We start from the raw sequence: 21,391 nt of genomic DNA on the forward strand, positions 1-21,391 counted from the left end.
GTACTTGTGTGTATCTATTTGAGCTCAACAGCTAAGTGGATAACGCGGTGGCGTTTGAAGCGAACGATACCAGGTCCGAGATCAGGAGTGAACATTAACTCTAGGTCGTAGGTACATCCAATTGTCAAGTCCCAAAGAGGACGAAACGCGCATGCTGGATTCCAGCATCAATAGCATAATTTCAAACATTCTTCAAGAATTCAACAGACTACATAAACTTCATTGATATGATGACACATGGTTCGGTTACAATATATAGGGTAATTATAGAAGTTTATTCGAACGCTCGTCACCTATTGTATCGTGTATAAATTATGCATAAAGATGTTAGAATAATATATTATAACCAATTTCAAATTAAATGATAGAAGTTACAATCGGATGTCTCACAAGTTTAATGTACACTAGAAACTTCAATAGACAAACAGAAGTTTGTTAATTAAAAAGATTTACCTTACAGTTTTCAGGTTGGAAGTTCGTGAACCTTCTTTAAATGATGTAGTCATTAGAGATTATTTCTATGGATATTGGACCGAATAAATATACAGCAGGCCTCCTCGCTTAAAATCATAAAGCTAGTTAACAGTCATATGGAAAGCAGTGAAATGAACTAACAAAAACTTAAGTCTAAAAGCGTTTATTAGGTAAGACGTAATCCAGAAGTGTTGGTTCTGTTTTAGAACCTAGTTGAGTATCTACACTAAAATTATCACAAGTATTCGAGTTATCTAAATAATTACTAAAGATAAATGAAATAGGCATCATATGATTACCAGCCTGATCTATTAGGGAAGATGTGACATAATTCGAAGTTTCTGTTAAACAGGTTTGATAATAGATATAACAAACAATTCAGGCGTTCAAATCTCCTGATTGATTAAAAGAATACCTCTGAAGACTAGTTAAAATTTAATAGATATTGGCAGCAGATAAATAAAAGCTGGAAAATCGACGAAAATCTAGGAGACACAGAAGGAGATCAATGGTGGTTTCAACGAAATAACCTGATTGATATTGAGGTGATTGACAATTCCTAGCTCTTCACAAAGTAGAAACCTGAATTTTTGTCAATCATTTGGTTGTTTTAAAGGTATCATCACTATAGAACCTAGAGAACTACTGGCTAAAAATGATAGATCATAGCGTTTTTTTAATAACTATGCTCAGTTCTAAGTGTTGGATGTAGACTTTTCAAACCGTACCATCGGAATAAGAAATTCGCAAAGTAATTATGTGTAGTATATCTAAGGTTGTTTATATGTATGAAGTACTGTACAGAATATTCAACAGTAGGCCTTCATCCTTAAACCTGAAATCAAGCTGGTTTCAATCTGATTGCCTTTAAGTTAACTTATCTATTATAAGATTTCAACGTAAAAGTGATCAAATAAAAATAATACGATCAACTGCTCCTGACAGAGAAGTTCAGTCACCATGTCAAAGAAACAGATACATTGGAATTCTTAACATATTAGAGGATACTACATGATCAGTTTGCATGTTAATCATTAAATCTTCTCATTAAACTTGACGATTACTTTTAAAACAAATTGGTATACAAACACATACATCATTTAATATTGGCATCAGTCCTTGAAGTCACTAACTTCTAATCTGAGCTATGTTGACAGATGTAGACTACTTGGTTGGGGTCCACGTGACTATCGTAACCAATGGGTGGAGACTCTGGGTGACAGGGCTCAGAATCTATCACAATGGCGTAAGTGTATACACTCTCTGTCTTCCCTTAAACCGTGAGACTAAAATTACTTTTTGTCTTTCTTTTCACCAACCAATTCTTTTTTTTCCTGTACTAGATCCTTAAACACAATATTTCTTTTATATATCACTACTATTGAAGTTACTACTTCTATGAATTTGTTGTTCATCTTGTTGGGCTAATGAGAGGTGGCAACTTGAACTGATGCATATATGTGCGTGGCCCTACGTTGTATCTGACTGACTGACTAACTGAAAATAAATAAATATACTGATAGGTCCTGGATTCGAATCTCGCAAGGCGGGATCGTGGATGCCCACTGCCACTGAGGAGCCCCACAATAAGTCGAAACGGTCGTCCAGTGCTTCCAAGTTTTTCATGGCGATCTAGCTTCAATTCACTCATGATTTCAACTATCAAAAATACTGAAATCTCAACACAAAACCTCTTCTGAAATAAATATACACTTATCTTGGCAAAAAAAGAAGATTACAGAAATCATAATATACATATCAATCAAAGACACATTGAACAGTAAAAAGAAAAGAGGCAAATACATTTTTGAAGTTATAAAGTAAACATTAGCACATACACACACACACAAAGAGAGAGAGAGAAAGAGGATAGCACATTCCACCATTTCATTGTTCATTTCATATTCAATATTGAATTTACCAGGAATGAACAGTATCCATTTGTTTTAAGCATCTATTATAATGTGTCCAGAATAGAGCTAAATCAGCTGAAGCAATTAAACGTTGACTATTGATTGGACAGAAAAAATTATTACATAACCATACAGGATCACAGGACATACCACGATGTATGATACAATATGAACAGATTGTTTCTAAACGATTCAATGAGGACTGTACATGATTAATCTACAATAAGATAGAAAGGAAAGACAAGAGAATGAAGAGTTAGAATACAACTGTTACTTTTTATATAGTTGAGATCATGAGTTAATTAAATATAGACCACCATGGAAAACCTGGAAGCACTGGACAGCCGTTTCGTCCTCCTGTGGGACTCCTCAGTGGCAGTGCGCATCCACAATCCCGCACTCGCGAGATTCGAATCCAGGAACTTTTTACGTTAAAAATCTTAAAAGCTATAAATCTGTCGTTTCGGTTTAAACACAATGGAATTGAATAAATATATTCTGTTTTCTAATGTTTAAAATCAATACACTGAATCACAAGGTAAGCCCTAACTTGGAATCCTGGAGGGAAACAGTAAAGAAAAAGGCCAAAGTACACACTAAGTCGGGAATGGGAAACAGACATCGAAAGAATCAATAACCACTGGAAAGCATTATCCAGGATAGACTTGCATGGACAATCCCGGTGGGTGGCTGTTAGGATATTCACAAGAATATCCCAAAAATTATCTCGAATGTAAAATGGTATGTTTTCAGACTCTTCACATAATTCGCATGTTATTTCCTATTGGCCATTATTTACAGTGTCCTAACTATGACTTTCATGTGTCGTTTCCCTATTGGTCAATTTTGAGTCGTCCTAATTATAACCTTCACGTGTCCTTCCTTTCCATTGGTTACTGTTAATAGTCATCGTAACTGTATAAATATGCCTTGTCTGTAAACCATTTTTGTTCTGCTGCTGACCCCATAAACAATTCTTATTTAACGGCTGTGTTCTGATTTATTGGAGTTGGGGAACAGTATTGGGGTCGAACTAGGATATCTGAATTTGGTCAATCGGTAGAATTGCGTGTAGTCCTATCGCAATACCCACCCTATATATATTCGCATTATAACAATTTGGCGACGGAGATTTTGCAAACAAGTTGCTGACTAGCTATGGATCCAGTTAATTTAGAAGAATTGTTCAAGCAACAGCTGAAGCTGATGGAGATGCTTACTCAGACGCAGATCTCTTCTCGAGTTTCATGTACACCAACAATCCCTCAATCAGTCGACGGTATTACTAGTGGTATTTCAGAGTTTCTTTATGATCCTGATGCCAATATTACATTTGATACCTGGTTCAGACGTTATGAAGATCTTTTTAAAGTCGACCTTGCTGACAGAGATGATTCGTGGAAGGTGCGTCTTCTCCTTCGAAAACTTGGTCCATCAGAGCTTGATAAGTATTGCAACTACATTCTACCGCAGAACCCACGAGACCGTTCCTTCGATGCCACTGTTCAAACTCTCAGTCAACTTTTTGGTGACCATCATTCACTCTTCAATACGCGTTATCGCTGTTTAAAACTGGTCATGAACGAGTCCGATGACTTCTTAACCCATGTTGGCATTGTCAACCGTGAGTGCGAACGGTTCAAGCTCAAATCCCTTACCGACGACCAATTCAAATCCCTCGTATTCATATGTAGTCTTCAATCACCCAAATTCTCCGACATCAGAACTCGATTGCTGAACCGCCTTGAACAAGATCCAACGCTGACACTTAATGCAATCACCGACGAGTATCAACGCATTGTCAACCTGCAGCGTGACACCACTTTGGTCCAATCTGGGGGCCAGGGTGGTTCCGAAGTTCACGCTGTTCAACGTCAGAACAAATCTCCGAGATCGAAGACCTGTGCTCCTACGGAAGCCAGTGCTCCTTCTTTTTCTAATCACTCCAGACCGGTTCACAAGAAGCCCCCCTCTCCATGTTGGCACTGTGGAGCCTGGCATTATGTGAAATTTTGTCCATTCAAACAGCAGCTGTGCGATCGCTGTCATAAAGTTGGTCACAAAAGCGGTTTTTGTCAATCTCATCGACCCAATAGTCGTCGAAATGCACAGACGCAACGTCGTCATACTAAAAAGCAGCTTCCCTCATCAGGAAGTTTAGCAGCAGTCTTCCACACCCATGCCGCCACGCGACGCAAATTTCTAACCCTCTCAATCAATGGTCAGCCAGTTCGATTGCAGTTGGACACTGCATCAGATATCACTATTCTGTCGAAAGAAACTTGGCGAACCTTGGGTCAACCTCCCATCAAACCATCTTCGCAGACAGCCGTTAGTGCATGTGGTGGTCATCTCCGCCTTCATGGTGAACTTAACTGCTGTATTTCGTTCAGAGGTACAACCTTCAATGGTACGTGCTACATCACCAAATCCCCTCTCAATCTTCTGGGTTTAGATTGGTTCGAAGAACTTGGTCTTGCCAATCTACCTATCAGCACTATCTGTAATCAAGTAAAAACTCTTGCTACTACACAACAGCATGCTGCAGACCTCCAAAATCGATTCATCGAACTCCTCCAGCCTGGTTGGAAGCTACGAACAATCCATAGTGCGATGGCACCCAGGCGAGTAACCCGGCAGAATCCTCGAATGCAGAACACTAGAATTCCCTACAAAGTTGGTGCGAAAGTGTATGTTCGGGACTATAGACATGGGTATGATAGATGGATAGAGGGTGAAGTCGCAAAGAGACAGGGGAAGGTCATGTATGAGGTCAGAGTAAACCAAGAAATCTGGACCAGGCATCATAATCAACTACGGCCAAGAGATGCCAAAGAAAAAGTTGGAATTATTAACCGAGTTCCCCTCGACTTACTGCTAGATACTTTTCAACTTCCGCCGATACCTACAACGGAGGCAACTCAGTCATCTAACCAAGCAGAACATTCTTCAGGTTCTTCGTCGTTACCTCGAAGGAGGTCAAAGCGCAAACGAAGAAAACCAAAGAACTGTCAGGTAAACCCACGATTGCGTCGCTATTAATTTTTTCCAAGGGGAGGTGTTAGGATATTCACAAGAATATCCCAAAAATTATCTCGAATGTAAAATGGTATGTTTTCAGACTCTTCACATAATTCGCATGTTGTTTCCTATTGGCCATTATTTACAGTGTCCTAACTATGACTTTCATGTGTCGTTTCCCTATTGGTCAATTTTGAGTCGTCCTAATTATAACCTTCACGTGTCCTTCCTTTCCATTGGTTACTGTTAATAGTCATCGTAACTGTATAAATATGCCTTGTCTGTAAACCATTTTTGTTCTGCTGCTGACCCCATAAACAATTCTTATTTAACGGCTGTGTTCTGATTTATTGGAGTTGGGGAACAGTATTGGGGTCGAACTAGGATATCTGAATTTGGTCAATCGGTAGAATTGCGTGTAGTCCTATCGCAATACCCACGCTATATTTCGCATTATAACAGTGGCCAATGCTCCTCCACGAGGAGTAACAGGAGTACGTAAGCAAGTAAGTTCTAATGTTAACATTACCATCAAGTCATTAGATCGAAAGTGAATAACGAGTATTTCTAAATTTTAATCATGTTTCTGAAGAAAACATGAACAAAGATTTAAACAGAATAATTTACGTTCGGTTCCTGTCAATTGTTGTATACAACTTGCATTTGTTCAAAATGGAAAGTACAATGTGGATTGAGAATTTGTGCGTAAAAGAATTTCGTTAAAGGTAAACATACATCAGCATAGTGTAGCCAAATTAATTTACTTGAACGCATAAATATTGGTAAAAGGGGACACCAAATATATATGCGCCACACGAATAATTGCCGATTCATTTTAATTGTGTGATACTGCTCAGGTGCCCAAACCGAAGTATGTGGTTTAATTAAGGGGCCACACCCCAAGCCTTCGACCTAAAGGTCTGATCCACAAGGAAGTGGAGCATCGTGAGGAGATGCATTCCCATGGTAGCCGGTGACCAATAATTGATTCATACGCAATTTGTTCCCTCAGGGTACTGGAACCCATGTGGATCGTCCTATTGTGGGACTCCTCAACAATGCTCATCCACGATCTCATCTCGCGAGATTCGAACCCTAGACCTATCGGTCTCGCGCGCGAGCACTTAACTGACAGATCACTGAGCCGGCATCCAACGGTGTTAATGTCTAACTTTAACCAATCCACGAAATTGAGCAACCATTCACTAATGTCTTCAGTGAGTTGATATCTCCCAACAGACCTAGTTGAACTCCACTGGTTACTGCTTGTCACTAGAACTCCAGGAAATACCTCATGGAGCCGGTCACTAGTGAGCATATGATCATTATCAGAAGGGTGTTTTACTTTCTATTCAATTTAATAAAAGGAACAATGGGGACAAAATTCACTTAGTCTACAATCATTTTGAATATTGTCACGAAATATTTTATAATTTAATGAATTTCTAGAATCATATTGTATAACATTAAGAAATATTCACTAAAGTAATCAAGGTTAAATCTATTACTGTTACGTAATCTAATCTACAATGTTACAATACGTTATATATCAGTAATGAACAAGTAACAATCAACTCTGAGATGCAGGTACACCCGGTTGACGAGTCCCAAATAGGACGAAACGCGAGTCCTGGACTCCACTGCTAGCCACTATCCATCCTTGCTTATAATTCTTGTGAATTAAGGCTATATGGAGGCAATAAGCACAGGATGCACATATGCCAACAAGAGACTGATCAATTGCAGTCCTAAATAACAATGGGAAGATACAAGTAAACAACATCAAGTGAAGTAACAAGTTGATTTATAAATGTAACAACAATAATGGAGAAATACATACATTACAACCAAATTTGATAGTTCCAATATTCATTAATCGTGAATTACCATCAGTACAAGTTCTACAATGACCTAATTGATCAGTAAAACTAGTATTTGGTATTAATGATTCACAACTAGGACAAATTTGTGGTGGTTGACCAACAAAAGCACGCATAAATGATGAAGGACGATAGGGAGGTTTACGTTGATTTTGTGAAATTAAATTAAGTTGGGATGAATTAGGAGATAAAATAAACGATGAAGATGGAGAACCTAGATTTGTGAATTGATGCTGAGGTCTTGAAGGATAAATGTGAGATGGTTCTGAAGTCAAAATATATCGATGGTGTCTGGAAGTTAAGTAACGAGGAAGTTCTGATAACCTATAACATGAACAGAAATAGAAAAAAAGGGTTAGTGAGGCAAAAACAATCACTAATCAGTCAAAGATCATAAGTTCTTGTCATCTTATGAGGATCTCTAATTACTTATACCATTGTTATTGGCTTTTTCTTCATCTGAACATATAAATATTAACACAAAAGTGCACCAAATACACATGCCTCTAAATGTGCTGGTACGGTCGAGTATGCGGAGAGTCCGCTCTCCCTCTACAAATGCTCTCATATGGCCACACGTATACAGCCTATGCCAGGGAAGTCCTATTCATTGCCCTCTAGTGGCATTACTGTTGTTTACGAAATCGAGAGAACAAAAAGCGAATGTCCGGTGCTTTAACCGGGTCGGTGGACACGATGAGTCCACCTAGGGTAGTTAAAAAACCCTGATTCCAAACCGATGGTGCACATAGGCTCCAGGATCTTGAGCGGATAAACGGTGTACGAACCTATTGTTAGTTACAGACTATCATGAGAATGCATCTCCTACTGTTGCTTCATGGCCTTGTGGATCAGACTTTTAGGTCGAAGATTCCAGGTGTGGGTCCCTAAGAAGACCACCTGCATCAGTCTGTTCACCTGGGCAGTATCACAGACCTCACACAAATCAAGTGAAATTTGTGTGGCGCATACGTGTCTTGTGCCCCTTTGTATAAATAAATAAATTAGAGAATACAAGATCTTGAAGATATTTGCAAATTCCTTATAAACACGAACTAACCAAGTTCGAACACGCCAACCAATAACTTGTGTCATTCTTTCAATTGGAGGTATAAACTGTTTATCCAAATAATATGCATAATTTAAACGTGGTCCCAGAACACGACGTGATAAAGTAGATTTTCCTGTAATCCATAAAGAAGGATAAATTTCATGTATGCTTCGAACACATGATAATAAAGTTTGACCAGATCTTCCAGCTGCTACATAATAAACAACACGTTCACCACGCAACGGTTCACCTCGTGGATCCATAGAAAGAAGACGCCTAGACAAAACAATCGGAAAACAAAGATATATATATATATATATATATATATATATAAACGGTAACATAAAGTAGTATAGAAAATAAGCAAGAAAAATGAACAGACAGGTAGTTCGTCTGTTGGTATTATAATACCAAATAGTACTCAACAAATTCACTTAGTATTGTTTTGATTGAATCTTCCCATTGATGTTTAGGACTGTAATTGATCAGTCTCTTATTGACATATGTGTATACTGTGCGTATTGCCTCGATATAGCCTAAATTCACAAGCATGGTAAGTAAAGATGGATAGTGACTAGCAGTGGAATCCAGGAGGCGCATTTCGTTCTATTCAGCTGCATGTACCTGCTTCTCGGAGTTGATGTTCACTCTGAGACTTGAACTCAGTACCTTTCGCTTCAAACGCCATCGCGATATCCACTCCGCCACTAAGTCCTGATAGCCACTTGTTTGTGCAATAGGGTGAAGTTTAAATTTACTTAGTATTGTTTGTTTAAATCCTCCCATTGATGTACTCAACAAATGTTTGCGGTAATATCAACAGTCTATAAATTTGCTTATTCAGACATATCCATAATGAAAATGTAGACGGGAGACTTTATAATTCAATAATCACCAGTTTTTGACTAAGTTCAAATGGTGTTTTTCTTTATTAACACTAAATTGTGAATAGTCATTTAATAATCCAATCACTTAGTCTTAGGTTCACGATCTTTTGACATTCTAGAATCTTCTTTCCAGCATCTCCAACCAACACCCATCCCCCCATAGTCACCATCATCGTCATTATCAGTAAGCATTTGAACAAAATGAATGAATTACATTACCAACAATCTATAACAAAAGCATATCAAGTCTTACTTGGCAACTTGTAATGCTGGTGCAAATGTTCCCGGTTTATAAGAGGATAATCCCCAATATGGTCTACTAATAATACATTTATGAAATGGTATTCTTCCATGTATAAGTTGATAGGCAAAATATTGAATTTTATTTCTCATATTATATTCTGCAAGTTTTAATGTTTTATCCAAATGTTCATATGGTTGATTCACTGAATTGAATCATACACATAAACCAATTAAGTTAAACAAAAAAAAGAAAGGGATTAATTGAATAGATCACTATAATTTTACACAATGGATACAACTTGATATGAATGACTATATGTGTGTTTCGTCTTAATATTGGACACGTCATCAGCTGGATGCTTTGTTTTGATTTAAACACATAAATATTGGTACAAGGAAGCACCAGATATATATCCGCCACACAAATCAAATGAGATTTGTATGAGGGCTGTGATACTGCCAGGGTGCCCAAACCGAAGCAGGTGGTTTTCTTAGGGGACCACACCCCGAGCCTTCGACCTAAAGGTCTGATTCACAAGGCATTAGAGTATCGTGAGGACATGCAGTCCCATGGTAGCCGGTAGCCAACAATTGATTCATACGTCATTTGTTCCTTCAGGATACTGAAGCACATGTGCATCATTGGTTTGGAATGAGGGTTTTCCAACTTCCCTAGGTGGACTCTCCGTGTCCACTGAGCCGGTTAAAGCGATAGACATTTGCTTTTCATCCTCTCAATTTTGTAAACAACAGTAATGTCACGAGAAGGCAGTGAGTAGGACTTCCGTTGGCAGAGGCTATATACGCGTGGCCATATGAGAACATTTCGAGAGGAAGAGCGGACTCTCCCAACTCTCGGCCGTACCAGGGCATTTGGTCACTAACCCTAACCATTTTGCATTATAGTTGATGTCAATCAGTAATAAAAACTATATGAGATGATAAGCTTAATTGACAACACTTGTCCGACTCTTAGTAAACAATAATGAACTACTTTATATTACATCAAAGAATAATTCGACATGTGAAGGTTGATTATTTAAGATTAAGCTATTATTCTCATATAATAATATTGCTCTTTAGTGTTAATTTTTTATTAATAACTATGCAGTGTTTCTGTTGTGTCCCAATAAGGATGATGAATGGTAACTGTGGGGTCCATTTATGGGCCAATTCAATGCATATATCTTTTTTCGTATAATCGTTAAGTAACTTAACTATTCGTATTCATTTCCCCCTTATCATGAGCTTTATTTTGAATTGTGAACTATTGTCATACGATTTACCATTTTTGAAGTATGCTCTGTCTATCAATTACTATCTCCCTTGTTCACAACCTCATTTGGCTAAATTTTGTACAAATGTTGTTTTCCTACTTTATAGTACGATGTGGTCTATCTGTTTGGTATATAAACCCAGTATGGTTGAAATACATAATTCGTAACCCATAGGCTGAGATTGATGTTCTGGACTTAACTGGCTGGTCTAGGCAGGATCGACTGATCGTACGGGTTTTGTGTGTGTCATTGGTCCGATCAATAAATCGTTGCTCTCTAATTGGTGGTATTATCACGTTATACATTAACAGGGCATCCAGGTGGTACAAGATATAACAGATTCCTGATTGGTTGATAAGTCAGTCAAGGTTGTCAGTAGATTACACTTTTACCTGATTAACTGATATGAATTACATCAGTACCGGCAGTAGCCTCCCGAGGGGCTACAGGAGGAGTTATAAGATATATAAACATACCATTATCTTTGTATAAATCCCTTTCTACATTATTCAAACATTTTGGAATAGTGAAATGATTGAATAAAAATTTGAAATATTCTTCAAGAACCTACAATTCAATAGAAAATAAAATTATTCAATGTAATTAAATTTCATAATGAAAAGGAAATATATTTAAAAGATGTCATCTCCTAGTGAAGACGTAAGTACATGCAACTTCCGGGACCTATTAATGGACTATTATTCTACATATATTCTTATTGTATAACTATTCAGTAATTATAAGCAAAGATGGATAGTGGCTAGCAATGGAATCCATGAGGCGCGTTTCGTCCTATTTGGGACTCGTCAAGCTGGATGTACCTGTATCTCAGAGTTGATGTTTACTCTGGGACTCCAACCCAGTACCTTTCGCTTCAAACGCTATCATGTTATCCACTCGGCCACTGAGTCCTGATAGCCACTTGCTTGTGCAATGGGGTGAAGTTTGAATTTACTTAGTATTACTTAGTATAACCAGTTGCAGTCCTAAACATCAATGGGAAGATTCAAACAAGTAATACAAAGTGAATTTTTGAGTAATTACATTGTATATATCTATATTCATCTTATCATAAGCTTCATTTTGACTTATGAATTACTATTATACGAATTACTTTCCCTAAATTATATTCAGATTATTAATTACCGTCTTCCACGTTCGCGGCCACATACTGACTTTATCTTGTATAAATGTTATTTTCTATTTTATGGTTTGATGTGGTCTGTCTGTCCGGTATATAAACCAAGTATGCTTGAAATAAATAAATCACATAACAGAAGCTGTTATTGGTGTTCTGGACTCAATTGAAATGACTAGGCGGTCAAAGGACCAATAAGGACGCTAGACTGCTCATACCAGTTGAACGTCATTGATTTAGCACAGTGTTAAGATTAGACAAGTCGTATTCCGATTGGTAGATAATTCACGTGATAAAAAGCCAGACATCCTGTGAGGACTGTCTCGATATTGCCTGAAGTCACAAACTTTATAAGCAAAGATGGATAGTGGCTAGCAGTGGATTGATTTAGTTTGAACTCATAACTTTCATTTAATGAATTACAGGCGGGATAGATCTAAATTCTAGATAATAAGTATCATTGACTATTGTATAACAGTTGTCGTCTCAGATCTCATATTTTAGTAAAGGGGTTAGATTACACTCATAACTATTCTAAACATATGTATGAAAGAATATTGGAAGATAAAGAGAGAATATAATTGAAGCATACTATGCAACATCTACAATCACTGATTATGGTTACAATGAGGACTACAATCAGATAATCTGAATCAAATAACATGGCTCAGATCAACAATGAATGATTTTATAGATTGATCTTATGTCCTAATTTGATCGCGCCTATAGAGCTTTCATTCAACATTCTTCTACAACAACTAACATAGTCTGTTGAAGTAGATGGTAGGTAGTCAAGCATAGGTAACATTTATGTTAAACAATTTAATTCAACTATATTTTCACGATGTTGGGGCGATCCTGAAAATTTCTCGCAATAGATATGACAAGCTCAGGAAACATTAAGAAGCATTTTTATCCAATCAGCGTTTGATTAGAAGTTTTACTAGAAATATCGCAAAAATGAAGTCACATGTAGAGGTACTGATTGGTTGAATACTACACTGCTACTAAGTTTAGTAGCATTCCAGAATTTTTGGGAAAACCCAAGGACTTCTAAAATACTATAAGAACCCTATATTTTGTGTATATAAATGAACCTTTGAAGTAAAGTGCTTCTGGCACACATTACGCCTTTTCTCTCGTGTTCAAGTCACTGTGTAGTTCTAGCTTAGGGGTACCAGACTAGCTTAGGATTCGAATATAGCGTTCAATCAACGAGACTTATCAGTCGATATCAGTTTATTTGATTGAATTGAACTACACATAGATCTCACCATACAATAAATCAAACAATACTAATTATAATCAAATTGATGAAAACCTATGGAAATAAACAAGTCAAGTATCAACTTACATGTCCTACAAATGGACAACTATCACGTCTTACAGTTTCAATACCTTTTGCATCAAATATAGGTTCAATTTGTTCAACAGTTTCATAAGCATAACCAACATATCGTTTTTTTGCTTCTAATAGACATGGATAATAAATCTGAAAGTGAAGTTGTTTATAGAATGAATCCAAGTAACAAACAAAAATTAAAACAACTCATAATTCAATGACAATTCCAGGAAAAAGATTCAATGACAGATTCTTTATAGAAATCAATTAACTTTCCCCATGAATAATTCAATCAAGAAGAGTATTCTATTGATATAAGGTTTAATGATGTATTGAAAGAATATTACCAATTATATAATTAAGTGACCGTACGTTGGACAATGATCATAGGGATTTATGAACAGACTGAACGAAAATGATGGCATTCGGGTGCTATACGCGTTAATTCACAAATCATGTTAAAGCTGATTGACTGACTAATGTACCGATAACTAATTGAAGTATGAAGAATGATGTTGATGATCATGTTGGGTTATTTGATTATTCAGGGATTGAATCCTACTTGATATTTTGTTGAGGAAATTGAGATATACAAGACGTTAGTCTATTTGGCTCATTTACATCACGTACTGTAACAGTAAGATATTAGACTACCTATTAAACAATGATTATAATGATCATAAGGCAAGACTAAGGAATAGACAAGTGTCCATCATAGATATTGATCATAAGTGGATTTTCAGCAGTGAATTGGAATACTAGGTAAACGGTTTCGACGAGATCAAGTAGCATGGTGAATTCTCTATACACCCTGGGTAAATTATCTTTCATCTAATTATTGGTGAGTATGACTTGTGACAGTCACTTTCTTCTTATTCACATATACTCATTCTGTTTATATAAATACCTTAGCATGTATTTATGATTTACGCTTTCCACTGGGTTGTGAAGTATGGTAATATCAGCTAAAAAGTTGATATATCATCATGAAAATAATCTTCCAGGTATTCTTAAACACCGCCTCTTAAAGCATAACAGTAACATGTTCAAAAGATGCAAAAAAAGAGATACACTACCGAAAAGCTATTACTATCAATCGATGATAAACCGGTATTTTTGTGGGAAATATCAAACTACTAATATTTTGCCAGTAGTTAAGCATCTAATCTTAAAAATATCGGTATAAAGAAACAAACCTTTTCAAGTTTTAATTTAATCGGTACAGGATTCATTGATGTTACTTCTTTGGCAATTTGATATGCAGCATCGAATGCTTCTGATTTACCATAACCTTTAAGGTGTACAAATAAACTATCTGTATCACCGTAGACTACTCGTGGTGTTGGAAGACCGTTACAAGTATCTGGTAATACAATCTTGCCACTGTTAACCAGTTCAATAGCATTTTCTAAAATTTCTCTAGCTTTATGCACGATACTATCACCAAGCTGAAAATTAATCAAGTAAAATAATAATAATAATCGAATTCTGAAAGGTCCTGATGATCTTCATTTTTTCATTAGATTATTCAAATCGACGAACAGTAAATGGACGATAATAATAACAACAAGAGATGTTGATTACACAAATTATGGCATTTAAATTATTATTATTATTATTTAAACACATAAATATTAGTACTAGGAGGCACCAGATATATATGCGCCGCACAAATCTCATTCGATTTGTGTGAAGGCAGTGATACTGTCAAGGTGCCTAAACGCAAGCAGGTGGTTTTCTTAGGGGCCCACACCCGGAGCCTTTGACCTTAATGTCTGATCCACAAGGCAGTAGAGCATCATGAGGAGATGCAGTCTCATGGTAGTCGGTGACCAACGATTGATTCATACGCCATTTATTCCCTCAGGATACTGAAGCACATGTTCACCATTGGTTTGGAATGAGGGTTTTTAACTACCCTAGGTGGACACTCCACATCTACCAACCCGGTTAAAGCGCCGGACATTCGCTTTTCGTCCTCTCAATTTTGTAAACAACAGTAATGCCACAAGAAGGCACTGAGTAGGACTTTTTGACAGAGGCTATATACGCGTGTCCATGTGAGAGCATTTGTAGAGGGAGAGCGGACTCTCCGCACTCTCGGCCGTACCAGGGTATTTGGGGTCCTGGCATCTAAAAACACAGTTACATATCACTAATTCTTAATTGATGAAGTGAATATTGGGTAAAAACTCTATAAAACTAACTTTTAAAAGTACAAAGAAAAAGTCTGTGTTGAACAGCTTACTTTCGATAAGATAAATTACAAAGAAACACATGTTAATATACGTAGAAGATAGAATTGAAACCGGACGAGAAACGATAAAGGCATACAATAGATCTCGCGAAACTGCCTGGTACTATATACTAAATAACCACTTGCTAATGGTTATTCTAAGATAAAACAATATTGTGATTCCATCTAACAGTTTTCACACCACTCGAGGAAATAATCCCTCATTCGCTGGTTGAATAGTAGTATGCCTATAATAGCTATCTTCACAGGAGAAACTCGGGTAACTTATCCTGTTTTCGAATAGACATGACTGGAAAAATATCGATGTGAGATTAGCTGTGTAAAATGTTCTTTTAATTAGCCTCACGAGTTAATCATTCAAGATATTGCTTGCTACATTTCGGTTTAAATGTGGCGTATGGAAAACAAGCTTCATAAGCGGCCCAAAACAAAGTCTTTTTCTTTGCATAAATAAAGAGAAGCGTCAAAAACGTTTTTGAAATTCTTTCTAAAGTAGATGTGAATGTCAGTAGAAACCATATGATCCCTGTAGATATCGTATCTTTATTCACCAATATATCGCTCTAATCGAGACAATCGAGTTTATCTGTCAGAAGATATAGGAAACTCAAATCAACATTGGCTTGGCTGAGAATATTGTTAAAGAATTACGGTCAACGTTCATTGTATCCTCAACTAATAGGGATATAGCTAGCGATATCCTGCACGATATATTTGTAAGACTAATTAAAAGGACATTTTACAAAGCTAATCTCACATCGGTATTTTCCAGTCATGTCCACTCGAACAAAGGATAAGTTACTCGAGTTTACCTCTTCGAAATGCATCTACGGATTTAACTGGATCTATGGATTTTCGTATTATTTGATCAGGCGATAGTGTGAAGTGCCTTGTTGCAGCAGGCGTGGTATTTAATAAATTAAGAGGATGAAAAACGAATGTTCGGCGCTTTAACCGGGTTGGCGGATTTAGACAATTCACTTAGGAGAGTTGAAAATCCCTCATTCCAAACCAACGATGCACATGGACTCCAGGATGCTGAAGAAAAAAGTGGTGAATGAATCTATGTTCATCGGCTAGTATGGAACTGCATTTTCTAACGTTGCTCTCCACTGTCTTGCGGATCAGACCTTTAGGTCAGAGGCTAGAGGATTGGCTCTTGCTTCGGTTTACGAGCCTTGGCACTATTCCAGCCCTCACAAAAATCGAATCATTTGTGTAGCGTATATAAATTTGGTGTCTCCTTGTACCAAAGTTTATGTGTTTAAATAAATAAATAACATTTCATAGATCTTCTTCAACTATCCAACATAAATCAAAATGAAAGCATAATCTAAGCTTGACTGATGGAATTTAACTGTCAGTGAAGATTGGACAACGACTATTCAATATCACATGAAACAATACAATGTGGTAGCGAAGACAAATTATACAACCGATTAAATGAATTGGCGGTAAAGTTATCAAAGATCCAATTCAACACTATTTTCTTAAAAAAATTACTATCGAGATTAGCTTACATCTACACATGGCATACGTCCAGAAAAACTTGCTGCAGTATAACCAAATATCACATTGGCCATTAATTTTAATCCAAGCTGTCGTGCATCTAATAATCTATTCAAACACTATAGAAATGTTGATAGGTAAAGAAAAAAACAGAGTAAGCACTAATAAAGAACAATTCTAAATAGAATTCATTTTGTATAATAAGAATAAACAGTTATTTCATAAACCAAAAGATCCTGGAATCAGGCCCTTGAACTTCCAGAAGGTCCTGGGATCATGCTAAACATAGTAGCATGATAGGTAATCATCTAATCATAAATGTGACACATGACTTTCAACTTCCTAGACGTTTCTGAGTAACTCCTATTCAACGCTGATTGGATGAAACGTTTTCCAGAGTTTTCAGAACCCCTTTGGAATTTTTCAAGAAATGCTATGAACCTCTCCAACAGTTACTACAATAGGGACTTTGACACGACTAACCAGCACTACTGACATTTAGTTTATTAAGAGATCATGCAAACAGTCCATAAATTTGGTTCCATTTATGTGCATGTGTCGCTCAATTTCGTAGATCGATTGAAGTTAGAAATTAACACCGTTGGATGCCGGCTCAGTGATCTAGAGTTTAAATGCTCGCGCGCGAGATTGATAGGTTCTGGGTTCGAATTTAAGCGTGGCGGGGTCGTGGATGCGCACTGCTGAGGAGTCCCACAATAGGACGAAACGAATAAAAACGCATATATTATTGAAAAAAATTAAGTAGTAATTATTACCTTATTTGTTTTATACAATTTAATTGAATCTTTCACCATTAAACGAGTTGTAATCAGCTGTTTTAACATGCTATAAATTAATATTGAAATATTGTTTTAATATAAATAAAATTACATAATGACTTAAATAAAATAATCATCAACACTTTCTTTTTTATAATTCAATCAGTCAGATACAACGTAGAACCAGGGACAAGTATGCACTAGTCCAAGTTGCCATGCCTCATTAACACAAGCAAGTGGCTATCAGGACTCAGTAACTGAGTGGATAAAGCGATGGCGTTTGAAGTGAAAGGTACTGGGTTCGAGTTCTAGAATGAACATCAACTCTGAGATGCAGGTACACCCAGCTGACGAGTCCCAAATAGGACGAAAAGCGCGTCAAACTGGATTCCACTACTACCCACTATCCATCTTTGCTTACAATATCATGTATGTTGAGTTATACTTAGCGCTTAATAGTAACATATCTTTGGCTGTTAAGCTGGATGACAGAGGATTACAGACACACGTTTTTGATGAATAGCAAAGAGAACAAAACCTAATTTCAAAGTTTCTGTCAACTACCTCCGATCACTACTTTGTAAATTCGATTATAAATTTAGTTGTTCCAAAGAAATGGTATACACAAAGTTACGAAACATCAGAATGTGTGACTTCTGCTCATTGAAACATTACATATATATTATTATTATTATTATTATTTTATTATCAGTCGTAACTATAATTATTTAATAAACATATATCAATCTGTCGATAAGTAGGAAGAGATTAAATCGTAAAGTGTTTAAAAATAAGTAGCCTTCTTGTGATAATTAAAATCCCTATACCTTTTTTTCTATCTTTTCTAACAGACATATACTAGAAAGGTATTTGTATAAACTCCAAGAAGTTAGATCATTGAAAAAAAGAGAATGTTTTGCGTTAATTTATCTTAAATTCTTCGTTGAATTTAAATATACAAACTGTTTTTACTAGTATTAATATACTTGGGAGGCAAAAACCGACTCACACGTCCTCGTCGTGCCTCCTGGATCATGGCATTGATCCGATGTACTAACGGGGATGTCAAATCCCCAGAACTTACTTGATAAATGGCCTAATTTTGTAATTTTATTTTGAAAATTTGAATTTTTTGTTTTGTTTTCGCGCCAAAAGCGCTCTTTTCATCTTCGAGTCGAATTTCCCACTTGTAAAATATCTTAAACGCTATTGGTCAGTTGTATCTTTCAGTGTGCTATTTTGTAATGCTGCCCAAGGACAATTTATTGCTGTATATATACGTTTGATTTTTTTCCCCTTACGATTGCTGTGCTTCCGGCTGCTACGGAATATATTTCCCCCGCTTCCAACTGGGACTTCTCATTCTAGTTAGCTGGGTCTGGGACATGTCAGAATAGCTAGCTTATCGGTCTTTGGTCACAAGTCTTTGTTCCGTTCGCTAACTAGTGAATTCGAAACGCTTCAGATATAACAAATTCATTTCATAATTATAAATAAAGTTTTACATTTTGCAGTGACACAATAGCTAAACAAAACTTTATTAATAATGAATGAAATTTAAATTGTCAAGACTAAGCTTCGGATGACAGTCATTAAGCTTAATTTCAATAGATTAATTCCATTTCAATATCACTGATGAAAAATTGGCTCACACCTGTCACGATGGGATGCTAATCCAGTAATCTACAGCTTAAACTCTCATTGTGAGGCAAAGATTACCGGTGGAATTATGGACATGTGCAGCTAAGGTGTACCATACTACTCAAACGATGATATTAACGAAGTATACATGTTTTCAATTCCCGTAATCTTATGTAAACCCTTCAAAATCAATTATTACACAATCTATCATATCTGTTCCCGGACTTCATTTAATTACTGCCTCACCCGTCCCTATCCTAACTTTTTGAATCCCATCTCCAGAAGACCTCAAACCTATTTTCACACAGATAGACATATATAGAACCATTATAGGTAATCCTTGTTATTCTAAATTTCTGTGTCATCAATGTCAATTATTTCGCATTATATCATACCTCAATGTTACCTTTCAATATATATCAATGATTGTAAGCGGTTGATGTGAAACCACGCACTATAAAGAAATCATACTATTCTACCTCAATTGTTATTGTAACTTTATTTATATTACATAATTCTTCATTCAATAATTCAAATGAAAATCGAATATACTTACCGTGGTAGAATTCCTTCCCTTATTGATTTTTTCACAAATACAACTCCATTCGGTGATATATTAACTTCTCGACCGATTCTCTTCATTAGGATAATAGAGAATCAATTAATATAACAAAGTTTATTCAATGATTAGTAAAAAATTACACTTTGAAATTGTTCCGATAATTTTGAGAGGTCAACTGGTTTTCCATCTATAAAAACTTCTTTATGCTACTATGTCAATAAAATTGGCTCAGTTCAAATATGGCAGTGAAACATGGCCAGTAAGAGTAGAGGATATTGGTAGGCTACTAGTTTTCGATCATAGGTGTCTTCGAAGCATTGCTCGTATATCTTGGGACCACCGGGTAAGTAGCGTAGTTGTTAGGAAACGAGTACTAGGTAAGGATGGCAAATTGACTGATGAAGTAGTGAAACTTCATTAGTTGAGATGGCTGGGACACGTGTTACGTATGCCAAACCACCGACTGCCCCGACGTGAAATGTTTTATGGTGTAGGAGTAGGTTGGAAAAAAGTTAGGGGCGGCCAGACTAAAACGTGGCACAAATCCATGAAGTCACTGAGAAGTGAACTGAATCATGTTGGTAGGTATAGACTACCTTGGTTGGGATTCGTGAGATGATAGCAATCGATGGTTAGAGACCTTGAATCACATTGTTCAAAATCGTTTGCAATGGCACAGGTGCATCCACTCTTTGTGTTCTGCCAAATTATAATCTTCTGAATTCTTCATGTCTCTATCTTTTTTCTCTTTCCAAATTTATTTCATTGGATTATACTCCTTCAATAACATCTTCAAACCCTAATCTTTCTTATTACTGCTTATATTCTTATTACTTCTACCACTATGGGATTTGAATCGGTAGCTGCATCTCTCGACTAGTGTGGTATGGCAACTCGAACTGATGTATGCACGTACGAAGTTCTACGTTGTGACTGACTGACTGACTCAAATACATAACAGAGTTGATTAGTTTAAACCTAATAGATAAGTGTTAAAAGACAATGTTCATCAATAAATAATATCAACTGTATAGAGATGATCAAAATCAAGAAGTTGAAGATCTCTCCATTTGTGAGATATACATACTTCAACTACATGAATTAGGAGTAACAAGTATTCTCATGTGAAATTTCATTCCTGAATATCAGCAATGAAATAATAGAAATCCTTACAGATAAAAAGATGGAAAATATTTGTAGCTTAGGATGTTGTAGATATAGCAGTCTGACTAGGATGATTTTGTTTTGAAACTTTTATTGTTCTTTTGAGCCTTCAAATGCCCTGGTACGGCTGAGGGTGGTGATAGTCAGGCCCTCCCTCTCCAAATACTCTCACATGGACGCACGTATACAGCCATTACCAGGAAAGTTCTACTCACTGCCTTCTCACTGCAAGGGTTTCATTTACGAAATTTAG

The 21,391-nt window shown here is 36.5% G+C and overlaps 1 protein-coding gene and 1 non-coding gene across 2 annotated transcripts in view; both read right to left on the bottom strand.

The window, feature by feature from the left end:
- Positions 1-627: 627 nt before the first annotated feature.
- The window catches only part of Smp_125680 (DNA polymerase zeta catalytic subunit, putative), a gene marked incomplete at both ends in the record, with an annotated part of 34,296 nt that continues 13,532 nt past the window's right edge, over positions 628-21,391 (bottom strand). The window contains 10 exons of the mRNA XM_018791065.1: positions 628-777; positions 7,249-7,612; positions 8,349-8,615; positions 9,480-9,672; positions 11,223-11,313; positions 13,239-13,376; positions 14,423-14,674; positions 17,004-17,111; positions 17,769-17,838; positions 19,969-20,048. Coding sequence (XP_018647369.1) covers positions 628-777; positions 7,249-7,612; positions 8,349-8,615; positions 9,480-9,672; positions 11,223-11,313; positions 13,239-13,376; positions 14,423-14,674; positions 17,004-17,111; positions 17,769-17,838; positions 19,969-20,048 — 1,713 coding nt within the window. The remainder of the gene's footprint in view (positions 778-7,248; positions 7,613-8,348; positions 8,616-9,479; positions 9,673-11,222; positions 11,314-13,238; positions 13,377-14,422; positions 14,675-17,003; positions 17,112-17,768; positions 17,839-19,968; positions 20,049-21,391) is intronic.
- Positions 8,981-9,052, bottom strand: Smp_tRNA_01542_Pseudo_TTG.1.1. The gene has a single exon. It is a non-coding gene (tRNA).

The sequence above is a fragment of the Schistosoma mansoni genome, assembly GCF_000237925.1.
Source record: "Schistosoma mansoni, WGS project CABG00000000 data, supercontig 0243, strain Puerto Rico, whole genome shotgun sequence".
Classification (NCBI taxonomy): Eukaryota; Metazoa; Platyhelminthes; class Trematoda; order Strigeidida; family Schistosomatidae; genus Schistosoma; species Schistosoma mansoni.